Source organism: Salvelinus alpinus, chromosome 10, assembly GCF_045679555.1.
Source record: "Salvelinus alpinus chromosome 10, SLU_Salpinus.1, whole genome shotgun sequence".
Lineage (NCBI taxonomy): Eukaryota > Metazoa > Chordata > Actinopteri > Salmoniformes > Salmonidae > Salvelinus > Salvelinus alpinus.
In genome coordinates, this window is record NC_092095.1 from 49,871,932 (window position 1) to 49,892,403 (window position 20,472).

The window sequence follows — 20,472 nt, forward strand, 5'->3', positions numbered from 1 at the left end:
CATCAGGATGCTCTCGATGGTGCAGCTGTAAAACCTTTTGAGGATCTGAGGACCCATGCCAAATATTTTCAGTCTCCTGAGGGGCAATAAGTTTTGTCGTGCCCTCTTCACGACTGTCTTGATGTGCTTGGACCATGTTAGTTTATTAGTGATGTGGACGCCAAGGAACTTGAAGCTCTCAACCTGCTCCACTACAGCCCCGTTGATGAGAATGGGGGCTCCTCTTTTTCTTGTAGTCCACAATTGTCTCCTTTGTCTTGATCACGTTGAGGGAGAAGTTGTTGTCCTTGCACCCCACAGTCAGGTCTCTGACCTCCTCCCTATAGGCTGTCTCATCGTTGTCGGTGATCAGGCCTACCACTGTTGTGTCATCTGCAAACTTAATTATGGTGTTGGAGCCTGGCCGTGCAGTCATGAGTGAACAGGGAGTACAGGACGGGACTGAGCACACACTCCTGAGGGGCCCCCATGTTGAGGATCAGCGTGGTGGATGTGTTGTTACCTTACCACCTGGGGGGCGGCCCGTCAGGAAGGTCCAGGATCCAGTTCCAGAGGGAGGTGTTTAGTCCCACGGTCCTTAGCTTAGTGATGAGCTTTGAGGGCACTATGGTGTTGAACGCTGAGCTGTAGTCAATGAAAAGCATTCTCACATAGGTGTTACCTTTGTCCAGGTGTGGAAAGGGCAGTGTGGAGTGCAATAGAGATTGCATCATCTGTGGATCTGTTAGGGCGGTATGCAAATTCGAGTGGGTCTAGGGTTTCTGGGATAATGGTGTTGATTTGAGCCATGACCAGCCTTTCAAAGCATTTCATGTCTACAGACGTGAGTGCTACGAGTCAGTAGTCATTTAGGCAGGTTACCTTAGTGCTCTTGGGCACAGGGACTATGGTGGTCTGCTTCAAACATGTTGGTATTACAGACTCAGACAGGGAGAGGTTGAAAATGTCAGTAAAGACACTTACCAGTTGGTTAGCGCATTCTCAGAGTACACGCCCTGGTAATCCGTCTGGCCCAGCGGCCTTGTGAATGGTGACCTGTTTAAAGGTTTTACTCACATCGGCTGCGGAGAGCGTGATCACACAGTCATCCGGAACAGCTGATGCTCTCATGCATGTTTCAGTGTTACTTGCAAGCATAGAGGTTATTTAGCTCGTCTGGTAGGCTCGTGTCACTGGGCAGCTCTCGGCTGTGCTTCCCTTTGTAGTCTGTAAGCCCTACCACATCCGACGAGAGTCAGAGCTGGTATAGTACGATTCGATCTTCGTCCTGTATTGACGCTTTGTCTGTTTGATGGTTCGTCAGAGGGCATAGCAGGATTTCTTATAAGCTTCCCAGTTAGAGTCCCGCTCCTTGAAAGCGGCAGCTCTACCCTTTAGCTCAGTGCGAATGTTGCCTGTAATCCATGGCTTCTGGTTGGGGTATGTACGTACAGTCACTGTGGGGACGACATCCTCGATGCACTTATTGATAAAGCCAGTGACTGATGTGGTGTACTCCTCAAAGCCATCGGAAGAATCCCGGAACATATTCCAGTCTGTGCTAGCAAAACAGTCCTGTAGTTTAGCATCTGCTTGCCCTACCACTTTTTATAGACCAAGTCACTAGTGCTTCCTGCTTTAATTTTTGCTTGTAAGCATGAATCAGGAGGATCGAGTTATGGCCAGATTTGCCAAATGGAGGGCGAGGGAGAGCTTTGTACACGTCTCTGTGTGTGGATTAAAGGTGGGCTAGAATTTTTTTCCCTCTGGTTGCACATTTATCATGCTGATAGAAATTAGGTAAAACTGCATTAAAGTCCCCGGCCACTAGGAGCGCTGCCTCTGGATGAGCATTTTCCTGTTCGCTTATGGCGGAATACAGCTCATTGAGTGCGGTTTTAGTGCCAGCCTCAGTCTGTGGTGGTATGTAGACAGCTCCGAAAAGTGCATGGGTATGCACTCAACCACACAGCCATATATTTACAACAGTACAATACCGTTTGCTGTTACAGTATGCAGTACAGTAGCCATCTATCCCCAGTGCACTCAGCCACAGAGTCACAGCCAGAGGTAGGGAGGTTAGAGAATGGCGGTGGTGGACCACCCCGATGGAGTCGGTCTTCTGTACACTGGAACTGAGGAGCTCCTATTCGGATGTTTATATTGCTTGTTGGCTGCCACCACATTATGCCAACAGGGAGTGTGTGTGTTCAGTAAGCGGGCGGCAGGCAGGCACTCCCCTTGTTCTACGGAGTCAAAAGCACGTGCTGTTTCCTAGGCGCCCCGGGCGCTGTGTGTGTGTCACAGGCATCTGCTGCTTCTGTGGTGTCATCAACACGTAACGCGGCGCACAAATAGGCCCTGGTGTTAACGTTTGATGGCTGACATGCCTCTCATCTCCCGGCTCTCCCTTCAACAGCAGCAGCAGCCTGTGTGGTTCCACGACACTGCACTCTGTCTCAGAGAAAGCGCTCATCGCTCCCCTGTTCATTCACTTAGACCGGTGTGATGTAATGGCGCTTGCCGTCAAGCTAACACCAGCTACAGCTGACGTTATAGTGGATTTTCTCCTGTCTGGGCTGTTGATTTCTAGGGCTAAGTACGTAGAATGTTTGGCAAGCGCTGGGTTAATTATGAGCATTCCAGAATCCAGTTGATCTCTATGTTGAATGAAAGAGTTGATTGTGTTGGCGAGACGGGATGGATATGAGTTCCAGGAGCCAGGGTTCTAACTGAAACCTGTTCTGTTCTGTCCAGAATAGCAGCAAGGAGCCGTCTCTTCTTCTTCTCCAGAAAACCACCGCTACGCTATTTGCACCAGCATGTTAATTCATGTTCTGTGAGGATGATCCGACCGCCCACTTTCACCCAATTGATGTTCAGCCTCTCTTCCACATGCTTCACTAGCTACCTGACTCGAGATTTCAGGCAGCTTGGGAAACATCCCCGCTAACTAGGAATACTCTTCCTTGTTGGCCGGAGAGAAAGAGAGAGAAGGAAGAGAGAGAAGGAAGAGAGAGAAGGAAGAGAGAGAAGGAATAGAGAGAGGAAGAGAGAGAGGAAGAGAGAGAGGAAGAGAGAGAAGGAAGAGAGAGGGGAAGAGAGAGAGGAAGAGAGAGAGGAAGAGAGAGAAGGAAGAGAGAGAGGAAGAGAGACTGACACGCTACTGCTCTACTGCTTCATTGTGGAAATGAGATACAGGTCCGTGTTCGTGAGAGCAACGTTGGGTGTGTGAGAGAGAGGGTAGCACGCTTTTAACCCCAAGCTGACTGATAGACAGGCACTAGACCCTATGTAGTGTAGTATAATGTACTGTAATGTACTGTAGTGCACTGTACTGCATTGTAGTGTAATATACTGTACTGTAGTGTACTTGTAGTATGTCCCTTAGCTTGTTCTGTCCCTCATAGAGCAGCATTTCCCAATCCCCTTTTAAACAGGGACTGCTATGAGGGTCATTGGTGATATTGTGCGCCAACACCAACCTCACATCAATATCAGCGGTTTGTCTTTGAAGCCATTATCTGTTGTCCACTTTACAGATGTACTTGTTCATTTGCAGTTTATTTTTTTACCCTCTGTAAAGTTCTGTCTGCGATCAGAGAGGCTACAATATACAGCTCATATCACTTCAACTCATTTTCACTCGTCTTTACAACAAGGAATCGCTGAGTAAAAGGTTAAGTATAGTATTTCTGTTGTCTCTAGTCACGGTGAACCTGCGTTTCCCAACCCCTTTTATACTCTACGTGGAATGCTATGAGAGTTTCTATCATTTCAAATCCTTCTACTCGTTTGGACAATGAGTTTCAGGGGATCTCTGCACTCAAGGTGAAGACGATTAGTATCCCTGTTTTGCCTTCCAGTCACAGAGACTGTGTTGGGGTCCTGAGGAGTACCATCGGTTGCGTGCTGGCCGCCTGGCCTTTTAGCCCTGTCGCTGGTGGGATCCAGCTAAAGCCATGGGAAAGAGGCCACAGAACTCCCACAATGCCTTTGAAGGAACAGACCGATGTAGACGAGGCAGAAAGCCTTCAATCTCTTTCCAATGCTTCCCCTTGGCTTTTAACGTTTCAACTTCTCCATTTGTCTCCGTCAAAACAGAGTCAAATCTTTCTCATTGAGGAGCAGGGGAACATTGTTTGGTCGTGTATTAATTAAACTGTGTTAGGGTGCCTTTTTTTTCTTTTTCTAACGGATTAAACAGAGCTGAAACTTTTTTCTATCAAGTTGAACTTATCTTCACCAAACAGAAAAGGAATGCTGATTTGTATTCTTTTACTGATACTTCCCAGTAGATGAGTTTATATCATTGCCAAGCAGAAGGGTTTAGTGTGTCAGTATGAATCTGTGTCTGGGTCTGATTATGAGTATGGTTCTGAGTTTGGGTCTGAGTCTGAGTTTGAGTCTGGGTCTGATAATGGGTCTGAGTCTGGTTCTGAGTTTGAGTCTGGGTCTGAGTCTGAGTCTGGGTCTGGGTCTGAGTCTGGGTCTGACCCCCAGCACATTGACCTGATGGCGATAGACTTAACCCCCACAACTGAGTCCTAGGATGGTGGGTGTGTTGACCTTGTGACCCCTCTACTGTCCCCTCTAGCCTCAACTCCCAGCCCCCTCAATCAAGTCCTACTCCAGATCACTATAGACCTGTGTGTTGGTCACACTGCTCAGGGGTCAGGGAGTTGTATAGGGGTCATGCTGAAAGACTCTTGTGTTACAACTCAAACTTCATTTTCTACAGTTGAGCAGTAGCCTACATCCAATATGATACGTTCATTTTGACTCCTAATATGTGTTTCTTAGAGCTATATGTGTGTGTGTGGTATTTAGCGGTATATCAATATTGTAGGGCCAGGCTACTGGTTTGAGCCTGTGATCCAGACTGTGGACCATGTGGGATGTGGAGGGGGTACTGTGGGTAGAGTACTCCTAGTTAGTTCTCCGGTGAGGGCAGACTGAGTGATGGGCATACACACACACACTCACACACACACACACTGGACAGAGTGAGGCTCCAGAGTGACGCTCCAGCTTTAGAGGTGCTGTAGAGATGTCACACCTGTTGGTGACCTTTCTCTCGCCGTACAACACTAATGCCTTTTCCACGTCTCACACAAGTGAAAAAACGACACTGTCCTGTCTGTCCTTCACTTTTCTCTCTTTCACTCCCTCTCTTTGTTTTCTCTCTCTCTTACTCAGTTTTTTCTTTCCCTCTCTCACTCCCTCATTCTTGTATTTTCTCTCTCTGTCTCTCTCTTTCTCTCTTTCTCTCTCTCTTTCTTACTCTCTCTCTCTCTCTCTCTCTCTCTCTCTCTCTCTCTCTCTCTCTCTCTCTCTCTCTCTCTATTTTCGAAAGCATATTCAGTATACTAATAATTCAGAATACTTTATCTCAGTGTCTTATTGTAAGGCTTTAGCTCTTTTCATTCCCATATCTCCTCCTTCTCTTTCTCCCCCTATCCCCTCCATGGTCTTCTCCTCCCCCTATCCCCTCCATGGTCTTCTCCTCCCCCTATCCCCTCCATGGTCTTCTCCTCCCCCCCTATCCCCTCCATGTTCTTCTCCTCCCCCCTATCCCCCCATGGTCTTCTCCTCCCCCCTATCCCCCCATGGTCTTCTCCTCCTTCTGTCCAGGCCAATGTTGTCTGCTTCACTGGATCATCCTCCTCTCATAATGAATGTTTGCAAACACATCAGTAGTACTTCAAACTAACATGGGCTCAGTCAGAGCAGACATGAGCCATTAGCACAGCTACAGAGAGCGAGAATAGACAGCAGCATGTGCTAGACTAGGCTAAAGAAAGCACCCCGCAATGCCTGCTGGGAAAACCTGGAATGCTGGCAGAACCCACATCAGCCTTTAAAGCCCCCTTCAAACGGTTTAAAGTTTTCATTATCAATGCCATATGATTGGTTTCATATTTGTGGTGGTGGATGGCGTTTGTTGTTTGCTAGTCAAAGTAAATGAGCCTGTTCAGAGATGGTGTTTAATGAATTGTTAATGAGCTAGGGACTTGTCATGCCTGTGTGTTTATAAAGCACTCTGACATTCACAGCAGTTCTCTGTAAACACTATTTCAAAGACTTAAGCTCTCTCTCTGTCTCTCTGTCTCTCTCTCTGTCTCTCTCTCTCTCTCTCTCTCTCTCTCTCTCTCTCTCTCTCTCTCTCTCTCTCTCTCTCTCTCTCTCTCTCTCTCTCTCTCTCTCTCTCTCTCTCTCTCTCTCTCTCTCACTCTCTCTCTCACTCTCTCTCACTCTATAGTTGCCCTGAAGACCCACGCTTGCAAGGGGTTGAAGGCCAACGGTGGTAACCATGACAACAGCAAGACAACGGGATTGGTGGATGGCTGGATGCCCGAGGGTGAACTCCTATTGCAGGTTGGTGGGCAGGCCCAACATGACAAGCAGTGATACCCCAGCTGACGCCTGCACTACACCATACATTCTGTGCACTGTAACTGTATCAAAATATGTTTCAAATCATTGCATCAAAATGTTCCATTATGTCAAGAAATACTATGAGCTATCTGTCCACATACACACACACACATGCACCCGCATACACACACATCTATACACACACCACCACCTGCAGCCCAGGCACATCTGGTCTACTCCTCTCTACTCCAAACTGACCAGGAGACATAAGACGACTCACTCTGTGAAGCTCATCTCATCTAGCGTGTCTCGCTTCAGATCAGGGCTGGTTTTATAGAGCACGCTGCCTGCCTGCCACAGTGCATAGCTACATGTCTTAGCATTTCCCCAAACTCTCTGGACTTCTGTTCTTTCCCTTAAGCATGCCACGCGCTTGGAGAGGGAGAGAGAGAGCGAGAGAGAGAGAGAGCCTGGAGAGAGAAAGCCTGGCGAAAGAGAGCATGGCGAGAGAGAGAGAGAGAGAGAGAGAGAGAGAGAGAGAGAGAGAGAGAGAGAGAGAGAGAGAGATGGCTTTGTTATGGAAGGTTTGGGAATCGCTTCCTTTTAGGTGGTTGTAGAATTTAACGGCTCTTTTCTGGATTTTGATAATTAGTGGGTATCGGCCTAATTCTGCTCTGCATGCATTATTTGGTGTTCTACGTTGTACACGGAGGATATTTTTGCAGAATTCTGCATGCAGAGTCTCAATTTGGTGTTTGTCCCATTTTGTGAAATAGAATCCGAAGTCAAATGTCTACTGTTTGCTGATGATCTGGTGCTTCTGTCACCAACCAAGGAGGGCCTACAGCAGCACCTAGATCTTCTGCACAGATTCTGTCAGACCTGGGCCCTGACAGTAAATCTCAGTAAGACCAAAATAATGGTGTTCCAAAAAAGGTCCAGTCACCAGGACCACAAATTCCATCTAGACACCGTTGCCCTAGAGCACACAAAAAACTATACATACCTCGGCCTAAACATCAGCACCACAGGTAACTTCCACAAAGCTGTGAACGATCTGAGAGACAAGGCAAGAAGGGCCTTCTATGCCATCAAAAGGAACATAAATTTCAACATACCAATTAGGATCTGGCTAAAAATACTTGAATCAGTCATAGAGCCCATTGCCCTTTATGGTTGTGAGGTCTGGGGTCCGCTCACCAACCAAGATTTCACAAAATGGGACAAACACCAAATTGAGACTCTGCATGCAGAATTCTGCAAAAATATCCTCCGTGTACAACGTAGAACACCAAATAATGCATGCAGAGCAGAATTAGGCCGATACCCACTAATTATCAAAATCCAGAAAAGAGCCGTTAAATTCTACAACCACCTAAAAGGAAGCGATTCCCAAACCTTCCATAACAAAGCCATCACCTACAGAGAGATGAACCTGGAGAAGAGTCCCCTAAGCAAGCTGGTCCTAGGGCTCTGTTCACAAACACAAACACACCCCACAGAGCCCCAGGACAACAGCACAATTAGACCCAACCAAATCATGAGAAAACAAAAAGATAATTACTTGACACATTGGAAAGAATTAACAAAAAAACAGAGCAAACTAGAATGCTATTTGGCCCTAAACAGAGAGTACACAGTGGCAGAATACCTGACCACTGTGACTGACCCAAACTTAAGGAAAGCTTTGACTATGTACAGACTCAGTGAGCATAGCCTTGCTATTGAGAAAGGCCGCCGTAGGCAGACATGGCTCTCAAGAGAAGACAGGCTATGTGCACACTGCCCACAAAATGAGGTGGAAACTGAGCTGCACTTCCTAACCTCCTGCCCAATGTATGACCATATTAGAGAGACATATTTCCCTCAGATTACACAGATCCACAAAGAATTCGAAAACAAATCCAATTTTGATAAACTCCCATATCTACTGGGTGAAATTCCACAGTGTGCCATCACAGCAGCAAGATTTGTGACCTGTTGCCACAAGAAAAGGGCAACCAGTGAAGAACAAACACCACTGTAAATACAACCCATATTTATGTTTATTTATTTTAACTTGTGTGCTTTAACCATTTGTACATTGTTACAACACTGCATATATATAATATGACATTTGTAATGTCTTTATTGTTTTGAAACTTCTGTATGTGTAATGTTTACTGTTCATTTTTATTGTTTATTTGACTTTTGTATATTACCTACCTCACTTGCTTTGGCAATGTTAACACATGTTTCCCATGCCAATAAAGCCCCTTGAATTGAATTGAATTGAATTGAGAGAGAGAGAGAGCTGTCTGGCTGAAGCGTAGCTAAGTTAAGTGAGCAGTGCTTAGATTGAAAGCCTTCCCAGGCAGGCACAGTAAGAGCCTTGATAGAGAGGCAGGTGAGACAGGAGACTGCAGGGCTCTCACACACAGCAGGCACAACATGGCACACATGGAAAGTCTGTCTTGTAGAGGGAGTGAGCCACATGGGGACAAGCATAGATATATACAGCTGAAGTCAGAAGTTTACATACACCTTAGCCAAATACATGTGAACTCAGTTTATCACAATTACTGACATTTAATCCTAGTAAACATTCCCTGTCAGTTATGATCACCACTTTATTTTAAGAATGTGACATGTCAGAATAATAGTAGAGAGAATTATTTATTTATTTCATCACATTCCCAGTGGGTCAGAAGTTTACACACACTCAATTAGTATTTTCTATGGGATTGAGGTCAGGGCTTTGTGATGGCCACTCATGCCTTGACTTTGTTGTCCTTAAGCCATTTTGCCACAACTTTGGAAGTATGCTTGGGGTCATTGTCCATTTGGAAGACCTATTTGCGACCAAGCTTTAACTTCCTGACTGATGTCTTGAGATGTTGCTTCAATATATCCACGTAATTGTTCTACCTCATGATGCCATCTATTTTGTGAAGTGCACCAGTCCCTCCTGCAGCAAAGCACCCCCACAACATGATGCTGCCACCCCCATGCTTCACGGTTGGGATGGTGTTCTTCAGCTTGCAAGCCTCCCCCTTTTTCCTCCAAACATAACGATGGTTATTATGGCCAAACAGTTTCATCAGACCAGAGGACATTTCTCCAAAAAGTACGATCTTTGTCCCCATGTGCAGTTGCAAACCGTTGTCTGGCTTTTTTATGGCGGTTTTGGAGCAGTGGCTTCTTCCTTGCTGTGCAGCCTTTCAGGTTATGTCGATATAGGACTCGTTTTACTGTGGATATAGATACTTTTGTACCTGTTTCCTCCAGCATCTTCACAAGGTCCTTTGCTGTTGTTCTGGGATTGATTTTCACTTTTCACACCAAAGTATGTTCATCTCTAGGAGACAGAACGCGTCCCCTTCCTGAGCAGTATGACGGCTGCGTGGTCCCATGGTGTTTATACTTGCGTACTATTGTTTGTACAGATGAATGTGGTACCTTCAGGCGTTTGGAAATTGCTCCCAAGGATGAACCAGACTTGTGGTGGTCTACAATTTTTTTTCTGCGGTCTTGGCTGATTTATTTTTATTTTCCCATGATGTCAAGCAAAGAGGCATTGAGTTTGAAGGTAGGCCTTGAAATACATCCACAGGTACACCTCCAATTGACTCAAATTATGTCAATTAGCCTATCAGAAGCTTCTAAAGCCATAACATAATTTTCTGGAATTTTCCAAGCTGTTTAAAAGCACAGTCAACTTAGTGTATGTAAACTTTTGACCCATTGGAATTGTGATACAGTGAATTATAAGTGAAATAATCTGTCTGTAAACAATTTTTGGAAAAATCACTTGTGTGAGTAGATGTCCTAACCGACTTGCCAAAACTATAGTTTGTAAACAAGAAATTTGTGGAGTGGTTGAAAAACGAGTTTTAAGACTCCAACCTAAGTGTATGTAAACTTCCGACTTCAACTGTATAATGATAGTGTTCTAATTCTATTTCTATGGGGGAAAGTTAAGTACTGCTTGTGGTTATTGGGCTCTTTCCTTAACATACAGGATCTCAGCCTAGAAAGAAAAGGTTGTACCAGGCCTGCTGAGACCAGCTGATTAGTTTGCACATTTAGAGTAGCTTCAAAAGTTATGTCCATGCCATAGCCTACTTTGGTGCCATCAAAGACAATGCTCTATTCTGTCCTGCACTTACAGGGACAGTGCCCTATTTGACCCTGAACTTAAAGGGACAGTTCTCTATTCTGCCCTGTTCTTTGAGACTGTATCAACAGTTAACTAATGAAACAAATACCAAAATATTGTTTTTGAGTGGAATTGTCCTTTAAAGGGACAATGCTCTATATTCTGCCCTGCTCTGTACTGGATGTTCAGTCAGGGGAGATGTGATCTGCTTCATCTGCAGCATCCCCTGTTGTGCCATCATGCAGAATCACACCGTGCCAGAACAGTCAACACAGAATCTCTTAAGACAGGCTGAGCTACAGAGAGAGAGAGAGAGAGAGAGAGAGAGGCTTGGAGGGGAGGAAATGAGGGAACTATTGTATTTGAGGGGGAAAGAGAGAGAGAGGGAGAGAGAGAGATGCTAAATGAAGGCGAGGTCCTTATTCATGCTGTTGAGAGGGCCGGAAAGAGAAGAGATGGGGGAAGCAGAAGGGAGGGGGAGTGGTGGAGAGGACAGGCTATTTCTGACCAGGGCTGGCTGTCTTGCTATGTTCCATTTCAGACACTTGGCCATGAATTATAGAGTGACTGTGAGGACATCCATTATTGAAAAGGGCGGTAAAATGAGAGCAGAAAGGTGTTATTTGATATTCTCCATATAGCCTAATGTACTTGACCTTTTTTTAGTCCACGTCATTCAGGTTACTTTTTCAGTGGATCAAAATATAATTCCACAAGCATTTTAAAGTTCACTAAAGGCATGGGAGAATCAATATCAGTACAATATCAGTACATACCAAAAAGTAAAACAACTGATTGTACAAAAAAGGAATGCACCCGTGTGTGTTCCCTATGGCCTGCCAGTCTGTGACATTGTTTGCCCTGCCAGTCTGTGCCAGTGTTTGGCCTGCCAGTCTGTGCCAGTGTTTGGCCTGCCAGTCTGTGCCAGTGTTTGGCCTGCCATACTGTTCCAGTGTTTGCCCTGCCTGTCTGTGCCAGTGTTTGGCCTGCCATACTGTTCCAGAGTTTGACCTGCCAGTCTGTGCCAGTGTTTGGCCTGCCAGTCTGTGCCAGTGTTTGGCCTGCCAGTCTGTGCCAGTGTTTGGCCTGCCATACTGTTCCAGAGTTTGACCTGCCAGTCTGTGCCAGTGTTTGGCCTGCCAGTCTGTGCCAGTGTTTGGCCTGCCATACTGTTCCAGAGTTTGACCTGCCAGTCTGTGCCAGTGTTTGGCCTGCCAGTCTGTGCCAGTGTTTGGCCTGCCATACTGTTCCAGAGTTTGACCTGCCAGTCTGTGCCAGTGTTTGGCCTGCCAGTCTGTGCCAGTGTTTGGCCTGCCATACTGTTCCAGTGTCTGGCCTACCATACTGTTTCAGTGTTTGGCCTGCCAGTCTGTGCCAGTGTTTGCCCTGCAGGTCTGTGCCAGTGTTTGCTGTCACTCTGTTAGGGGGCATACATCCAGACCAGATAGCATACAGGCTGGGAAAACAAACAACTAGCTGTGCCATGTTGCAGACTGGAACAGGCTTGCTCTCCCCCTCTCTGATCTTTCAACCAGCCTCTTTCCCTCTATCCATTCCCCGTTCTCTCTATCATTCCCTTGTCCTGTTTTTTTCTCTCTCTCAATCTCTCTCTCACTCCATCTCTCTCTTTTTCGTAGCCCTCTCTCTTTCAATCTCCCTTCATCCTTCCTCTCCTTCCTCTCCCGTGATCTTTTCTCTCTCTCCATTCCCAGTGCGCCTCTCACATCCCCTTGCCACTCTGTGTTTTGTTCTGTCTGCTGACGGCCGCTATAACTACAGCAGGCAGCGTTCTTTCATCCTGGACAAGTGCATGATGTCCACAGCCCCATGAAATATGAAAAATACATTTTTGATCAAGATTTTTGGTGACTGCCCAAGTCCCCCCCCCCCCCCCAGGGAGGGGGCTGTGTGTTCTTCAGCTAGACAGAAGAGTCTAAATATTTATACAGAGAGCCTGAACACCGCTCTGCTTTCTGAGTGTTTATGTACGGTGTGGGGGCGTCGGGCCACGGAGATAGAACTAGGAAGTGGAGGACGGGGCTGCTGAGGAGGAGAGATGGAAGGACTTACAGATGGCCTGGGGTGACAGTGGGGGTGGCAGCTTTCTGGGTGTTTTTTGAGAGAGCGTAGGCCTGCATAATAAAGAAGAAACTGAGCGAGGCTCCTCGGGATCCCATGGATGTCAGGGTTTCAGACAGGACTAGGAGCCTTCAGGCAGCTGCGAGGCTCCTCGGGATCCCATGGATGTCAGGGTTTCAGACAGGACTAGGAGCCTTCAGGTTTAAAGACAGAAATAAAGGCAGGCCAGGACAAGCAGTGTGTGGCCCTTGAGTTCATTATAGCTTACCCAGACAAACGCTAAGTAGTACGCTGCACAGCGCTAACTGGGGGAATATGATTTTGGGTCTGCCAGGTAGAATTTGAGTCATATACAGTGGGGCAAAAAAGTATTTAGTCAGCCACCAATTGTGCAAGTTCTCCCACTTAAAAAGACGAGAGAGGCCTGTAATTTTCATCAGAGGTACACTTCAACTATGACAGACAAAATGAGAAAAAAAAATCCAGAAAATCACATTGTAGGATTTTTAATGAATTTATTTGCAAATTATGGTGGAAAATAAGTATTTGGTCACCTACAAACAAGCAAGATTTCTGGCTCTCAGACCTGTAACTTCTTCTTTAAGAGGCTCCTCTGTCCTCCACTCGTTACCTGTATTAATGGCACCTGTTTGAACTTGTTATCAGTATAAAAGACACCTGTCCACAACCTCAAACAGTCACACTCCAAACTCCACTATGACCAAGACCAAAGAGCTGTCAAAGGACACCAGAAACAAAATTGTAGACCTGCACCAGGCTGGGAAGACTGAATCTGAAATAGGTAAGCATCTTGGTTTGAAGAAATCAACTGTGGGAGCAATTATTAGGAAATGGAAGACATATAAGACCACTGATAATCTCCCTCGATCTGGGGCTCCACGCAAGATCTCACCCCGTGGGGTCAAAATGATCACAAGAACGGTGAGCAAAAATCCCAGAACCACACGGGGGGACCTAGTGAATGACCTGCAGAGAGCTGGGACCAAAGTAACAAAGCCTACCATCAGTAACACACTACGCCGCCAGGGACTCAAATCCTGCAGTGCCAGACGTGTCCCCCTGGTTAAGCCAGTACATGTCCAGGCCCGTCTGAAGTTTGCTAGAGAGCATTTGGATGATCCAGAAGAAGATTGGGAGAATGTCATATGGTCAGATGAAACCAAAATATAACTTTTTTGGTAAAAACTCAACTCGAGGACAAAGAATGCTGAGTTGCATCCAAAGAACACCATACCTACTGTGAAGCATGGGGGTGGAAACATCATGCTTTGGGGCTGTTTTTCTGCAAAGGGACCAGGACGACTGATCCGTGTAAAGGACAGAATGAATGGGGCCATGTATCGTGAGATTTTGAGTGAAAACCTCCTTCCATCAGCAAGGGCATTGAAGATGAAATGTGGCTGGGTCTTTCAGCATGACAATGATCCCAAACACACCGCCCGGGCAACGAAGGAGTGGCTTCGTAAGAAGCATTTCAAGGTCCTGGAGTGGCCTAGCCAGTCTCCAGATCTCAACCCCATAGAAAATCTTTGGAGGGAGTTGAAAGTCCGTGTTGCCCAGCAACAGCCCCAAAACATCACTGCTCTAGAGGAGATCTGCATGGAGGAATGGGCCAAAATACCAGCAACAGTGTGTGAAAACCTTGTGAAGACTTACAGAAAACGTTTGACCTCTGTCATTGCCAACAAAGGGTATATAACAAAGTATTGAGATAAACTTTTGTTATTGACCAAATACTTATTTTCCACCATAATTTGCAAATAAATTCATAAAAAATCCTACAATGTGATTTTCTGGATTTTTTTTCTCATTTTGTCTGTCATAGTTGAAGTGTACCTATGATGAAAATTACAGGCCTCTCTCATCTTTTTAAGTGGGAGAACTTGCACAATTGGTGGCTGACTAAATACTTTTTTGCCCCACTGTAGCTATTTACTTGCAAAAGGGATGGAATCATCCAACCTGATATTATCTGGGTTATGTTTCTCTGGGTACCATCCGTGGAAAAAGGAAGATAATGACCGTGTATGGTAGGCTATGAGGCTATAGTTTCCATCCACTGTAGCTTGTGTAATGGGGTTCTCGTTGCTGACATGTTGGAAATGAATATGATGGGGTATTCGAGGATGTGAGTATCAGGACAGCTGCCCTGTAGTGCCGTCGGTTGGTTTAAGGAACGTGTACCCACGCACGCATACACACCTAAAGCGAACAGAGCGACGGAACGACTCCTTTGCCCCTGAGCATTGTGGGGGGAGATGGAATAGCAAAGTGTGAGACACTCTGTATGGTTCTGTGACCTGCACCCCTGCCCCCTCCCTTTCTCTCTCACACCTCCCCCTCTTCCTCCCCTCCTCCCCATCTCCAGCCTGTCTTTGTGTTCAGGTGACACGTTCTCAGTGGGGCCGCTTGCCTCTCCTCCTCTCCTCTCCTTCACTGCTCCTCTCCCCCTCTCCTCTCCTCCCCCTCTCCTCTCCTCCTCTCCTCTCCCCCTCTCCTCTCCTCCCCCTCTCCTCTCCTCCTCTCCTCTCCTCCCCCTCTCCTCCTCTCCTCTCCTCCCCCTCTCCTCCTCTCCTCTCCTCCCCCTCTCCTCCACAGCCTGAAGTGGTGTCATGCCCGTGTCATTGCAGTTTCTCTTTGTTGCCCTCTGTTTCCCACCTTCCGTTTCCCCCTCGCTCAGTTGTGTCTGTCAGAATAGACCAGGTTTGATAGGACCTCCTGTCCTCAGGAATCTGTCTTGTCTGTCTGCACGCTGTAGTCTGTCCTGCTGTTTTATACACGCTTGGTGTTGGCAGTGAATCACAAAACACACCAAATGGCACAAATGTATCACTAGAATATGGGTCGTCACTGTCTTCTCGTGATGGATACCGAACGCAATCATTCAGAAGCTGTTATTCATTTGCGTCAATCTCCTCTATATCCTCTTTGTCCAGCCGAAATAATTGCACTCTCTAAACGTCTTTGATAGCAGTACGCAGTGAAGGACATTCCCTAACTTCCTGTCTGTTGTGACTTGTTCTCCCTCCTCAGGCCCTCAATGGTTTTGTCCTGGTCATCACTGCAGAGGGGATCATATTCTACTCCTCTCACACCATTCAGGATTACCTGGGATTCCACCAAGTAAGTCTCTGCTGCTGATCACAGGGCTCGTAGCCACTCAAACCCACTGGCACACGCACCACACACGCCATACATTGTACACACACACACACTGCTGCTCAAACGCGCGTGCACGCACACACACACAGCAGAGAGAGGAGGATTGGCCTGCCTACAGAGCCACAGCATGGCACAGAGGGAGTCTGGACGAGGTTAGCCTAGGCCAAGCCAGTTGGACTAGGCTCTACATGACTCTGCCCTCATTCTATTTACTATAGAACGACCCAGGGAGTGCTGGGACACGGACTGAAAACTATAGTCCTACAGGTTTTTGTGCCAAACCGAATCTAGCGCACCTGATTCTAATAATTAGCTGGTTGATAAGCTGAATCATGTTAGTTACAACTGGGGTGGGAGTGAAAACCTACAGGAGGGTAGCTCTCCAGGAACAGGGTTTGGAGAGCCCTGTAATACACTCTACTGCATCCTGCCCCTTCTTTGTCCCAACAGTTACAGCCAGAATGAGGGTGAACATAAATATGCTACTGTACAGTGCCAACCTTCACCCAACACCGCCTTGTGTCCTTGCCTGCCCTTTTGCCCCACCTCCGCCCCCCTCCGTTACCTAGTCTTGCCCTCAATGCCCTCTGGTACCCAGCCCTGCTCTGTGCTAAGTGCTTTAGCTTGCTTGAGTCCGGATTTCCACTGGATAAGAGTTTGATAACCCCGTCCAGAGAGGTCAAACGCGGGTTAATCAGTTAATAAGAGCTGATCGATAGCATATTTAATCACAGACCTCTATAAGCATGCATACTGTCTGTCCTACGTTTGTTTCATTGATTTAACCCCCGGCAGCTGATTAACTGCTCTAATAGCCTTATTTATTCAGGTTGGATCAGTTTTTGATAACATCCATGCTTGCGTACACAGTTGGGTTAAGCTGTATTTGCAATTAATATCACCCACTAAAGCTCTCTTTCTCCTTCTCTCTCTCTCTCTCTCTCTCTCTCTCTCTCTCTCTCTCTCTCTCTCTCTCTCTCTCTCTCTCTCCCTTTCCTTCTCCCTTTCCTTCTCCCTTTCCTTCTCTCTCTCTTTCTCTCTTTCTCTCTTTCTCTCTTTCTCCCTTTCCTTCCTTCTCTCTCTCTCTCTCTCTCTCTCTCTCTCTCTCTCTCTCTCTCTCTCTCTCTCTCTCTCTCTCTCTCTCTCTCTCTCTCTCTCTCTCTCTCTCTCTTTCTCTCTCTCTCTCTCTCTCTCTCTCTCTCTCTCTCTCTCTCTCTCTCTCTCTCTATCTCTCTCTCTCTCCCTTTCCTTCTCTCTTTCCTTCTCTCTCTCTTTCCCTCTTTCTCCCTTTTCTTCTCTCTCTTTCCTTCTCTCTCTTTCATTCTCTCTATCTTTCCTTCTCTCTCTTTCATTCTCTCTCTCTCTTTCCTTCTCTCTCTCTCTCTCCCTCTAGCTCTCGCTTTCTTTCTCTCTGTGTTCATCAGTGGAGGCTGCTGAGGGTAGGACGGCTCATAATAATGACTGGAAAGGAGCAAATGGAATGGCATCAAATGTATATGATTACCATTCCCTTAATTCCGCTCCAGCCATTACCATGAGCCCGTCCTCCCCAATTAAGGTGCCACCAACCTCCTGTGGTGTTCACATTGCTGTAACTGCAAGCTGCTGTAGAATAAATGTTCCCACAGTGTGAACCACACCTCTCAAGGCCTTGTTTCATTTCAACAACCATCACTTCACATCTACAGCGCTAACCGAAATCCCCTTGGATGTGGCTGCCTGTCGTGGAGCTGTGTGTATGGTAATGAGAGGTAGCACTGAGATGCTAGTGTGACACGGAACCTCGGGCTGTGCTGTGTCCATGTCACCACTCTCTGTGTCCATGTCACCAACTCTCTGAGGTGGTCCAGCTCATGCCCTAACCTTCCTCCTCGCCGCAAGCCCACAAAACAAGGAGTTGAGTGTGTGTGTGTGTGTGTGTGTGTGTGTGTGTGTGTGTGTGTGTGTGTGTGTGTGTGTGTGTGTGTGTGTGTGTGTGTGTGTGTGTGTGTGTGTGTGTGTGTGTGTGTGTGCGCATCATCTTACTGATTCTACAGGAGTGAATTCAGTTGTGTTTAGATCCTTTTTTCAGTAAGTCAGACAATAGTTCCCAGTCCTATGTGTTGGTGCACGTGACCGTTCCAAAGACCTCTCTCTTTCTCTCCTTGTTCCAGACGGACGTGATGCACCAGAGTGTGTTTGATCTGATCCACACTGAGGACCAGCAGGAGTTTAGGAGGAACCTCCACTGGGCTCTCGACCCCCCGGCCGCACCCCAGCAGGCGGAGTCACCCCCAGGTCAGTCTTACACTGCGTCTCACTGTCTATCCCGGGCCGACCCATTTTCACAAATCTGTTCGAAGCCACTGTGAGCCTTTCACATGACTGAACTCAGCAAAAAAAAAGAAACGTCCTCTCACTGTCAACTGCGTTTATTTTCAGCAAACTTAACATGTGTAAATGTTTGTATGAACATAACAAGATTCAACAACTGAGACATAAACTGAACAAGTTCCACAGACATGTGACTAACAGAAATGGAATAATGTGTCCCTGAACAAAGGGGGGGGATTAAAATAAAAAGTAACAGTCAGTATCTGGTGTGGCCACCAGCTGCATTAAGTACTGCAGTGCATCTCCTCCTCATGGACTGCACCAGATTTGCCAGTTCTTGCTGTGAGATGTTACCCCACTCTTCCACCAAGGCACCTGCAAGTTCCCGGACATTTCTGGGGGGAAATGGCCCTAGCACTCACCCTCCGATCCAACAGGTCCAAGAACGTGCTCAATGGGATTGAGATCCGGGCTCTTCTCTGGCCATGGCAGAAGACTGACATTCCTGTCTTGAAGGAAATCATGCACAGAACGAGCAGTATGGCTGGTGGCATTGTCATGCTGGAGGGTCATGTCAGGATGAGCCTGCAGGAAGGGTACCACATGAGGGAGGAGGATGTCTTCCCTGTAACCCACAGCGTTGAGATTGCCTGCAATGACAACAAGCTCAGTCCGATGATGCTGTGACATACCGCCCCAGACCATGACGGACCCTCCACCTCCAAATCGATCCCGCTCCAGAGTACAGGCCTCGGTGTAACGCTCATTACTTTGACGATAAACACGATTCCGAACATCACCCCTGGTGAGACAAAATCGCAACTCGCCAGTGAAGAGCACTTTCTGCCAGTCCTGTCTGGTCCAGCAACGGTGGGTTTGTGCCCTTAGGCAACATTGTTGCCGGTGATGTCTGGTGAGGCCCTGCCTTACAACATGCCTACAAGCCCTCAGTCCAGCCTCTCTCAGCCTATTGCGGAAAGTCTGAGCACTGATGGAGGGATTGTGCGTTCCTGGTGTAACTCGGGCAGTTGTTGTTGCCATCCTGTACCTGTCCCGCAGGTGTGATGCTCGGATGTACCGATCCTGTGCAGGTGTTGTTACACGTGGTCTGCCACTGCGAGGATGATGAGCTGTCCGTCCTGTCTCCCTGTAGCGCTGTCTTCGGCGTCTCACAGTACGGACATTGCAATTTAGGACATTTAGGACATTTGCCCTGGCCACATCTGCAGTCCTCATGCCTCCTTGCAGCATGCCTAAGGCACGTTCACGCAGATGAGCAGGGACCCTGGGCATCTTTCTTTTGGTGTTTTTCAGAGTCAGTAGAAAGGCCTCTTTAGTGTCCTCTTTAGTGTCCTAACTGTGTCCTTAATTGCCTACCGTCTGTAAGCTGTTAGTGTCTTAACAACCGTTCCACAGGTGCATGTTCATTCATTGTTTGTGGTTCATTGAACAAGCATGGGAAACTAGTGTTTAAACCCTTTACAATGAAGATCTGTGAAGTTATTTGGATTTTTATGAATTATCTTTGAAGGACAGGGTCCTGAGAAAGGGACGTTTCTTTTTTTGCTAAGTTTAGCTAGCGATGTATGTTTGATGCTTTGTTGAAAATGTACAGATGGCATACATACAGTATATATGCCATACTGAAATTGAACTTGTAGAAGGGGCTGAGGTAAACTACTAGCAGAAAAAAACCAAAGATAAAAAGGAGATGCTTTGTTTCAGTATGGCAGTTAGTCGTAGTGAAGTCGTTGTTTAACTTTAAAGTGACACATACGGTGACAGCATACACCACACTGGTTGACGTTCACGACTAGCAGAGAAAAAAGAGATGAAAACATGATCAAACGAAGATCTGCAATGAGTCAGCCTGAAGTCACTCAGACCCAACGGGTTAACTCTTCCCTAAAAACAGCTGACCCCAATTCCACCCAGCTGAGCTCTGTACAGCGAGGGAAGGAGATGAGAGAAAGAGAGAGGAGGAGGGGGAGAGAGAAAGAGCATAGAGAGAGAGAGAGAGAGAGAGAGAGAGAGAGAGAGAGAGAGAGAGAGAGAGAGAGAGAGAGAGAGAGAGAGAGAGAGAGAGAGAGAGAGTAGAGAAGATGGAGAGAGGGAGGTGACCTTTATCAGGCTCTCCATGACTTGCAGGGTAAATGTTAGAACACACACAGCCGTCTGTTTTAATTAGGCAGGGGTTAGAGCTAGCTACCGTAGCGTTACCGTGGTACTTTAGAACAGGGACGGAATGGAGAAGAGGGAGGGACACACTGGAGCTACACACCCACACACACACATAAGTGCACGCGCACACACATGCACATACACACCAAACATAACGTGGGAGCATCTGGACCCTGTTAAACTCTGTTCAACAGACATATTAATAGACTACAGATGACGTA

At 46.9% G+C, this 20,472-nt stretch overlaps 1 protein-coding gene across 1 annotated transcript in view; it reads left to right on the forward strand.

The window, feature by feature from the left end:
• LOC139532194 (aryl hydrocarbon receptor-like) overlaps positions 1 to 20,472 on the forward strand; it is an 84,410-nt gene that overhangs the window by 19,233 nt on the left and 44,705 nt on the right. The window contains exons 4-6 of the mRNA XM_071329498.1: positions 6,242 to 6,357; positions 15,629 to 15,718; positions 17,911 to 18,034. Of these exons, the coding sequence (XP_071185599.1) occupies positions 6,242 to 6,357; positions 15,629 to 15,718; positions 17,911 to 18,034 (330 nt within the window). The remainder of the gene's footprint in view (positions 1 to 6,241; positions 6,358 to 15,628; positions 15,719 to 17,910; positions 18,035 to 20,472) is intronic.